This window comes from Furipterus horrens, unplaced genomic scaffold, assembly GCF_987537825.1.
Source record: "Furipterus horrens unplaced genomic scaffold, mFurHor1.1.pri manual_scaffold_7, whole genome shotgun sequence".
Lineage (NCBI taxonomy): Eukaryota > Metazoa > Chordata > Mammalia > Chiroptera > Furipteridae > Furipterus > Furipterus horrens.
This window is the reverse complement of record NW_028327177.1, coordinates 112,273,131-112,283,645: the sequence shown is the minus strand read 5'-3', so window position 1 is coordinate 112,283,645 and position 10,515 is coordinate 112,273,131. Positions and strand designations below refer to the sequence as shown.

The following is a 10,515-nucleotide window of genomic DNA, read 5'->3' as shown; positions in this document are numbered from 1 at the left end:
TAGAATGTCAGCTCCTTAAGGCCAGGGATTTTGTTTTATTCACTGCTGTATCCCCAGCATTTAGCAAATGCCTGGCATGTAGTAGGCACTCAGTATTTACTGATTGAGTGAATACATTGATTGAACCTTTTTGGAAAGCAACTACAACATGATTTAGAAGCCTTTTTTTTTTTTTTAAGTAGGAAAATGATTAAGTAAATTTTATCCACTTGATGGTGAGATAGATATCTGTCTATATCAGGATTTGCGAGTCTGGGATCAAGAACAGTGATGAAGGTTTCTCTCTCTCTCTTTCTCTCTCTGTCTCTCAATCTCTCTCTCTCTCTCTCTCTCTCTCTCTCTTTCTCTCTCTCTCGTAAGAAAAGAGAGGATAATGGCAGAATAATTTCTAAGTGTAGAGGAAGTCATAGGTCAAGAACAAGTATTTGTGTTATCAAACAAGTACTTTGATGGAAGTACTTGTTAGTTTCATGTAAAGTGGCAAAGAGAGTGGGATAAGAAACACCAACTGGGAGGCAGTTGTAACAGGCAAAGTTGAAGTAATACTTCTCTAGTGAGTAAGGAGGGAAGAATGTGACAAAGGCATGAATCGAAAATTAGTGGTCAGTGATATGGCAGATAATAAGACTTCGTAATTAACTGCTTAGGGGATGCAAAGAAGAGGAAACAAAAGGTTCTTTCAGTATAAGAAATCATATTTCCTTTTCTTTTTTCTTTATAGGTTTCTTCTCATTTGCAGAAAAAAAAATGGATCATTTAAACCTTTGGAGGACTCAGTTGACACAATACTTCTATACTACCAACTAAGATTTATGACAGTAAATTTATGACAATAAATTTCTGTCATAGAATTGCTGAAGAACTAAAAGGGGATATTTTTTATAAAAATACTCATAGTATTATGTTATCACTAAATAAAACTAAAAAGCACAAGTATTAAATTATTAGACTTGCTTCGACAAGCACACGTGCAACAGCTACTGTATCCTGACAGTTACTAAACCTCAAATTTAGATGATTTCTCTTTGTGAAAGAAGTTGTTATATTTCCAAGAAACCATTGAACATTGTCAAATACATTTTCAGCTGACTGTCATTTAGAAGAATTTACTTGAAACAAGTTCTAGAAAATTCCAAGTCCCACCTGTTAAGTGGATTTGATATTATGGCAGCAACTTACAGACTTGTGGTTAGTACTGTGAACCACTACAGCAGCGTGGTGATAGATCGGCGTTTTGAGCAAGCTATTCATTATTGCACTGGAACCTGCCACACCTTCGCACATGGAGTTGACTGCATTGTGATACACCGTAGTGTTTGTGCAGACCTCTTACACATCCCTGTGTCTCAGTTCAAAGATGCAGATCTGGACTCCATGTTTCTATCCCATGAAAATGGATTTTCATCAGCTGACAGTGACTATCCCCATCAGGCCCTCACAGGCATACCCAGGGTCAAGAAAGGATCTACATTTCAGAATACCTGTAACTTAAAGGACATTGCAGGAGAAGCAATCAGTTTTGCCAGTGGGAAAATAAAAGAATTTTCCCTTGAAAAACTGAAAAACTCTAACCATGCAGCTTACAGAAAAGGAAGGAAAGTTAAGTCTGACTCATTTAATAGGAGGTCAGTTGATCTTGACTTGCTTTGTGGCCATTATAACAATGATGGAAATGCCTCATCCTTTGGTTTACTCCGGAGTTCCTCAGTTGAGGAAAAATCTTTATCCCATAGAAACTCACTCGATATGAACCTGACTTCATTGTTTCTTCACAACCTCTCTGAAGAAGACTTGGTTACTCAGATTTTGGAAAAACATAAAATAGATCATTTTTCTTCTGGAACAGACATAAAGATGTGCTTGGACATCTTGCTGAAATGCTCTGAGGATTTGAAAAAATGTACAGATATTATAAAACAATGTATAAAGAAAAAGTCAGGGAGTAGCATCAATGAAGGAAATGGTAATGATGCAGTTTCTTGCTCTGAAACTGTCTATATGAATGTAATGACCAGGTTAGCATCCTATCTGAAAAAGCTACCATTTGAATTCATGCAGTCTGGGAATAATGAGGCTATAGACTTAACAGAATATGTTAATATGCCTAGTTTACAACTGACTCCCTTCTCCCCAATATTTGGCACTGAGCAGCCCCCTAAATATGAAGATGTTGTCCAGCTCTCAGCCTCTGACCCTGGACAGTTTCAAGCTATAGAATTGCAAGATGACAAGCATAGTTCTAGGAAAACAGACCCTGTAAAATCCATTCCAAACAACTCTACAAATTCCATATGTAACTTAGAAATAAATGATCCCAGAACTCTAAAAGAGGTCCAGCTTCAATCACGGCCATTAACAATGAACACTTTAGAAAATGTTTCTTCTGGTGACCTAATGGAGACCCTTTATATTGAAGAAGAGTCAGATGGAAAGAAAGCATTAGATAAAGGACAAAGGATAGAGAGTGGACTCAATCAGAAGTTATTAAAGGTAAATGAAGATAGAGCTGAATTTTCAGACCATGGTACTGATCTTAAAAAATGTCCTGCCTCAGTACAAAATGAAATTGGTAAGATATTTGAGAAACCGGTTGTTGGTTTACCTAAGGAAGGTCTTAAGTCAAAAGTTCCTCAAGTGGAAGAGGAACACTGCAGAAATCTTACAAATTCTAACAGTAAGGAAGAGATAGATAAATTGTTAATGGATTTGGAATCTTTTTCACAGAAAATGGAGACCTCTCTAAGAGAGCCACTTGCCAAAGGTAAAAGCTCTAACTCTTTAAATAGTCATAGTCAGTTGACTGATCAGCTCCCTGTAGATCTTGAGCCTAAATCTAAAGTCTCTTCACCCACGGAAAAAGTCTCACCTTCCTGTCTAACAAAGATCATTGAAACAAATGGACACAAAATTGAGGAAGAGGATCGAGCCCTCTTACTACGAATCCTAGAAAGCATTGAAGACTTTGCACAAGAACTAGTTGAATGCAAGTCAGGCAGAGGGAGCCTATCACAAGAAAGGGAAATGATGCAAATTCTACAGGAAACCTTGACATCTTCTTCCCAGGCCAGTTTATCAGTCTGTAGGAGTCCTGTTGGTGATAAAGCCAAAGATACTACTTCAGTGGTTTTGATTCAGCAAACTCCAGAGGTGATCAAGGTAAGACACAACAACCTTGAATTCTCAAATTCTCAAAAAAAAATGTTTTAATGTTTGTAAACTTTATAAAGAAAAACTTTTCATTATCCAGTCTATGTTCTACTAAATTTCCTGCCCTATACTAGGCATGGTCTCACTCAGTTCAGTGAGAAAAACTAAAAAGCAAAAGCTTTGGAGTCAAGCAGACCAATTTCAGCTATCCTCCCCACACCCTTCATCTTCTTCATAGCTCTGTGACCAAAGGAAAGTTACTTGCCTTAATATCCTCATTTATATAATGGAAATAATAAGGATCAAGATAACATGTGAGCACAACCAAGGTGCCTTACACAAAGTGGGCATTTAATATTAGTCCTCATCCTCCCCAAACAGTAAACCAGTCATTGCTACATGCCTGTATATAGACTGTAAGGTGTAGTGTGAGGGTACAAAAGAAAAGACATGATTCTTGAAGAGCTTAAAATCTAATTGGGAAACAAAACATATGGCAGACAGTGCATGAACATGTAGGCACTTCTCTGAAAATATTGTTAGTGCAATAGGTCTTCAAAGAAGGTAAAGACTAGAGTCTTATGAGATTTGCTTCTTCATGCAAGTGGGAGTAAATACCAATCTAGAGTCATAGGAATAGAAGTATTTTCAAAAGGCTTTGAATCTACCCTGGTACTCACAGCATTGCTTCTAAAAAATCCAAGAAATATCCCATTTGTGTTTGTCTTAGCATAACAGGATTATTTCTTGTTCATTTTGTATGTCCAGCATGGGTTAGCTAGAAACTCTGCCCCGTCTCACTCAGAGACCCAGGCTGATGGACACTCCATGTTCCTACAGCCTTATCTAGAATATGGTTTATGAGTTCACTGAGGAACGGGAAGAAAGAGACAGTGCTTTTAACCATCTTCCCCTGCACATGACACTTTCTGTCTGCTCACATTTCAGTGATCTCGATCTAACGGCTAAGAAACATAGGGAAGCACATAGAATATTTGGTGAGCAGTATCTCTACCACATGAATATGCTATGTATGTCAACGTGTGAATTCAGACATAAAGCCAAATGAACAAACAAGTTGTAAAATAATGATATGAATTATTTAGTGATATGTACATTTGTACAAAAAGTATGAAGGAATACATGGATATACCACACACCCATGTTCAGGACAGTGATTAATCCCTGGTGGAAGGAAGAGTGATCAAACTGAGTGTACACAGGAGGCCTTGTAGTATTAATAAAGTTCCCTTTCATAATCTGGTAGGTTATAAGTATTTTGTCCTGTTTCTTATGCCTTTTTGTATATCTTAAATATAGTAAATTTTTTAAGTTGGATATTAGAGCTGGCATATATGTAGCCACGTTAAAAAATAATTACATATTTTAGCACTCTCATTCGTGTGTTTTTTTCCATAAAATAAAACATTTTTCATTTTCATCAATAACTATTGATTTGGATATTTTGAGTATGTCAGCTGTCTTTTGCATGGTAGAAGGTAGTTCTCAATTAATGTCTTGATTCCATTGCTGTCCACTTCAACTAACTGTTCTACCGGACCATGGAGCATCGTCCAGTGAGAAATCTCCAGCATGAAACTTCACAAACCACTTTTGACACATTTGATCAGTCACAGAACCTCCTCCATACACTGCACAAATCTTTTTTTGTGTTTCAGTTGCATTTTTACCCTTTGAAATAATAAAGTATAATATGCCAAAAATGTTGCATATTTTCTTCTGTCTTCAATATTAAAATGACTACACAAAAATTCACCAATTTTGATACTTTTTAATGTAGGCTGATGTGACAGTTGTCATAATACAGTCTAACAAAATTGTTTTGAATGAAGTGAAGACAACTGAGTACTACTACAGCTATCTTGCGGAAAAAAACAAACGTTTTGCCCAACCCAGTATATATTGTGGTCAGATGAATAATTTTTATCATATTTGTTTTCTAGCTGTTGTTCTATGCCTATTTAATTACCAGTGACACTAAGGTTTAAAACAGTACATATTTAAGGTTATTAGATGATGATTTGTGTCTAAATATCCTCACGTTCACTGAACATTTCTGTGAAATCTCTGTATAAGTCTTCTCAATCATTAATTCACAAATGGTAATGTCTTTAACTTGAATCAATGATGGGGGGAGAAACTGGAAATTAATTACCAAAATAAGAAAAAGTTTTTTCATGTACACAGGCAGTATTGATATGTTTAATATTTTTTAAAGAGAAAATACCTATGTAGCAACCCCAAAGTGATCATAATAAGAGTTAACAGTTTTTGTGCGCTAAGGAGACAATATTCTTCAAAAAGAGATGGGATATAGAAAGTAGAAAATGTGAACCTGAAGCCAAGAATAAGTCTTGTGTAGCACCTTTTCTGTGTTCCTGGCTGACAGGTCATGAGCAGGCCCTCTGTGGTACCCCCAATTTAATACAGAACCCTAAAAATGTCACAGTGGGCTCTCAATGAGCTTCCCAGTTTTTTTAGCAAGTATGGACTGAAATCACAATCTTATTAAAAGACTCTTCCATTAGTCTTTTAAATAAGTTCTCATATCATAGAATAGCATAAAATTTGATGAGATTTCTTCTTGATAAAAGTGGAAAAAGTAATTCATGAAATGCTAATCTAAAGAGAGAATATAAAAATACAAAATTTAGAAATACGTTTCATGCAAGAAAACAAAACCATTCTTCCTTGACTCAGTTGTCTCTACTTCTTTTTTTTTAACCTTTGTTTTCTTATAAAATATTTTAAACTGGGAATTGGCAAACATTTTCTGTACAGGGCCAGATAGTAAATATTTCAGGCTTTGTGGATCACAAAATCTCTGTAAACAGTCTTCTTTTTGTTCTTAATTGATTTTTAGAGAGAGAAATATCAGTTTGTTATTCCACCTATTTAGACATTTATTGGTTGATTCTTGTGCCCTTACCAAGGATCAAATCCACAAACTTGGTGTATTGGTACGGTGCTCTAACCAGCTGAGCTACCCTGCTAGGCTGTCTTCTTTTTCTTTCTTTTCTTTCTTTCTTTCTTTTTTTTTTTTTTTAAACAATCCTTGAATAATATAAAGCCATTCCTAGCTCCAAGCCTGACAAAAACAGGCAGTGGAACAGATTTGGCCCACAAACTGGTTTGTCAACCCCTGTTTCAAGCAAATAGAAAAGTATGGTGAACGATAGAGCACTCTTATTACCCACCACTTAACTTTGTCTAATCTTAGTTTTGCCATGCTTACTTCAAATCTTTGCTTTATTTAATATTTTCGTTATCATCATCATTTCAAAAATTCATCTTAGATATATATAGTTGAAGTCCCTAGGGCTCTCTTCCCTAATATCCTCTCCCCTTTTCAGAACTAATCACTGCCCCAAATTTGCTGTTTATCTCCTCCTGAAAGTTTTTTTTTTTTATCAGCTTATTAATTTTAAAGAAGGGAAGGGAGAGAAAGAGGGTGAGAGAAAAACATCTATGCAAGAGAGAAATGTAATTGGTTGCCTCTTGTATGCACTGGTGGGAGAGAAACATCTATGTAAGAGAGAAACATCACCATTACCAGGGACCCACCCCACAACCTAGGCATGTGCCCTGACTGGGAATGAAACCCGCGACCTTTCGATTACAGGGCAACATGCCAACCAAGTCACACCAGCCAGGGCTCCTTCTGAAAGTTTTCATACAGTATTATTTGCCATGTTTTTATTATTATAGAGAGAGTGAACAGAAAGTGGTAGGAAATAAAACCAGAGAGCTGGTTGGGGCCAACTTATGAATGACCTTGTATGCTATACAGAAGAGTTTGTTCTAGGGAAGTGGGGAGCTAACAAAGGTTTTTAAGCAGAGGAGTCTCACAGTGTGATTTATTTTTTAAGAATAATAAATTTTAAATTAAGGCCTTTTTTAGCCTTTTGGACTGTCAAAACTTTGCCAATTGTTCAAAACATTTCAGTCAAAGGATTTCTGTAATGTGGCATGTAGGGAGTGCTTTCACATGACATGGATGATTATCTGTGAGAAGGAAGATTGACTCAATACTATCTGTCATTAATATTTTAATATGTTTTAAAATAACTTCACAAATATGAGCATTATTTGTTATCTAGATATTTGTTGTCCAGATATACAATGCAAACTTGTATTGGGAGAGGGAGTCATAGAAAATACTAGGAGGATATTGAAAGATTTTGATAAAAGAGGATATTGATGGAGATCAGAGGTCAGTGACCTGTGGCCCATGTGTCAAATCTGACCTGCTGCCTATGTTTATAAATATAGTTAACCTTTTAACAACACTGTAATTTGAACTGTGTGGGCCCACTTATACCCAGATTTTTTTCAATAAATATATTGGAAAACTTTTTGAGATCTGCGACAATTTGAAAAAACTCACAGATGAACTGTGTAGCTTAGAAATCTTGAAAAATTAAGGCTATGTTGTGAATGCATAAAATATATGTAGATACTAGCCTGTTTTATCATTTACTACCATAAAATATACACAAATTATTATAAAAAGTTAAAATTTATCAAAACTTAGGCATGCAAATACAGACTGTACATGGTACCATGTGCAGTCAAGAGACATGTAAACAAGCATAAAGATGCAGCATTAAGTCATCTCTACATAAAATTAACTGTAGTACATGCCGTAATACTATAATAATTTTGCAGTGAGCTCAAGTATTGCAAGTATCTGCTTAAAATGCCTATGATGTTAATTGTCTCCACGTGAGCATTTTGTCTCTTCAGTAAATTGGTATCAGTAAAAAATGAGCTCTCGCAGTTCTCATATTTTTCCGTGTTTAGTACAGTACTGTAAACCATGACTAACACCATGGGACTCATACGAGGTGCCTCTAGTGATGCTGGAAGTGCTCCTAAGAAGCAGAGAAGAGTTACGACATTACAAGGAAAGTTGAGTTGCTTGATATGTAGTATAGATTGAGGTCTGCAGCTGTGGTCGCTCACCATTTCAAGATAAATGAATCCAGCCTAAGGACTATTGTAGAAAAAGAAAAGGAAATTCGTAAAGTTGTGCTACAGCTACACCAGCAGGCACAAAAATCTTGCAATTTTTGAGAAATAGTTTTTATATCATATTGAATGTGGGTGCAGATTTGCTATAAGAAAGGCATATCTGTAGACTAATATGATTAGAGAAAAATTGAAGTCATATGGCAAAGCAAAAGGAGGGTTAAAGATCTAAAGCTGGAGAATTTAATGCCTGCAAAGAAAGGATGGTTTGATAATTTTAGAAAGTGATTTGGCTTTAAAATGTCAGGATTAACAGGAGAAGCAGCTTTTGCCAACCAAAAGGCAGCGAACAAGTTCCCAGGTGCCATTAAAATCATTGGGGAGAAAGGATATCTGCCTGAACAAGTTTTAATGCAGACAAAAGTACCCCATTCCAGAGGGGTGGAGTGGAATGCCACAAAGGACATTTATCAGTAAGGAAGAGAAGTGAGCACCAGAATTTAAGGCAAAAATGCATAGGTTAATAAAATGTCGTTTTATTGTTTTCTGCAAATGCAGTGGTGTTTATGATTAATTGCTATACATATGTATGCTCTAACCCCTGAGCCTTGACGGGAAAAGATAAGCACCAACTTCCAGTCTTTTGGCTGTGTAACAGGAAGGCTTGGACAACAAGAACCCTTTTTCTGGATTGATTCCATCAATGATTTGTCTCTGAAGTCATGAAGTACCTTGCCAGGAAACTGCCTGTTAAAGTTCCTTAGATTTTTGACAATTCCCCTGGCCAGCCAGAAACCCATGAGTTCACTGAAGATACCAAAGTGGTCTGCTTGCCTCCAGACATTAATTCTGGTTCATCCTCTAGATTTAGAAGTCACAAGGACCCTTCAGGCTCCTCACCACAAAGTACTCTCTATAAAGGATTGTCAATGCTACAGAACCCCATTGGAGAGGACATCATGAACGTCTGGAAGGGTTACACCATTGAAGATGCCATTGTTTTAGAAAAAATGGTGAAAGCCATCAAGCCCAAAACAATAAATTCCTGCTGGAGAAACTGTGCCCAGATGCTGTGCATGACACCACAGGATTTACAACAGAGCCAGTCAAGGAAATCATGACAAATTGTAGATGTGGCAGAGGTGGGTGATGAAGGGTTTCAAAATATGGATCTTGGAGAAAGGCAAGAGCTGACGGACACCACACGAGGGGCATGATCAGACGACGACTCGGTGGCGATGAGTGCTTCTGAGCCAGTGCCAGATGAGGAGGGGGAAAGCTTAGAAGGAGCAGATCCGGAACACAAAGTGACGTTAGACAGTCGGGCAGAAGGGTTCCGATTATTCGGGACTGCTTTTGTGTTCTTTTGTAGTATGGACCTTTCTGTGACATGGCACTATATGAAAGCAAACGGTGGAGGAAGGGTTGGTACCTTATAGAAACATTTCTAGAGAAATGATAAGCAAATAGACAAAATTACAATATTTCTGTAAAGTTACACTGAGTGTTCCTGCCTTTCCTGCCTCCCTTTCCACCTCTTCTACCTCTGCCATCCCTGAGAGAGCAAGACCAACCGTCTTCCTCCTCAGCCTTTGCAACATGAAAAAGACAAGGGTGAAGATTTTTGTGATCCACATTCACATAATGAACAGTAATATTTTGTTGTGTATATGTGTGTCTTCATGTGAAAATCCAATAACTACAGTAGGAACTGAGGAATATATTTTTGTGTTATCATCATCATCATTGCCTGAGTATTCATTATGTAAAACATCATGTGCAAGACTTGTATGAGAGTGGAGAGCATATCCTTACAGAAGCATAAGATGACTGATATTTAATATAAAATGAATAATATATTTTCTTACTGCTTTATAACTTTGTTTTCAATGAATTATATGTATTAACATATAGTATACTTCTCCCTAATAATTGAAAAAATCAGGTATCAGCTAATCATCCCAGATAAGTGGTTTCTCTAGAATAAACAGTGTTTCCAATACTGTATTATGAATATGACTATAATACTGTATGCCATAAAAATTTTATAACTGTTCGTTAGTGTGTGGGCTATGCTACTGTGAAGCACCATTGGTCTTAATCCTATGGTTATAACTGCTCAGGATTATGTAAATTTACAGTATTGATACAGTACAATATTGTAAGTGCATTTTCTCTTAGGATTTTCTTAACATTTTCTTTTCTCTAGCTTTATTATAAGAATACAGTATATAATACATTTAATATACAGAATATGTTTTAATTGACTGTTTATATTATTGGTAAGGCTTCTGGTCAATAGTAGGCTATTAGGATGTAGTTAAGTTTGGGGGAGTCAGAAGTTAAAAGGGGATTTTCGACTGTGTGTGGGGTTAT

At 36.5% G+C, this 10,515-nt stretch overlaps 1 protein-coding gene across 1 annotated transcript in view; it reads left to right on the top strand.

The window, feature by feature from the left end:
* Window positions 1–743: 743 nt before the first annotated feature.
* PPP2R3A (protein phosphatase 2 regulatory subunit B''alpha) overlaps window positions 744–10,515 on the top strand; it is a 108,459-nt gene continuing 98,687 nt past the window's right edge. The window contains exon 1 of the mRNA XM_090284298.1: window positions 744–3,156. Coding sequence (XP_090140424.1) covers window positions 1,165–3,156 — 1,992 coding nt within the window. The 5' untranslated portion in view covers window positions 744–1,164. The remainder of the gene's footprint in view (window positions 3,157–10,515) is intronic.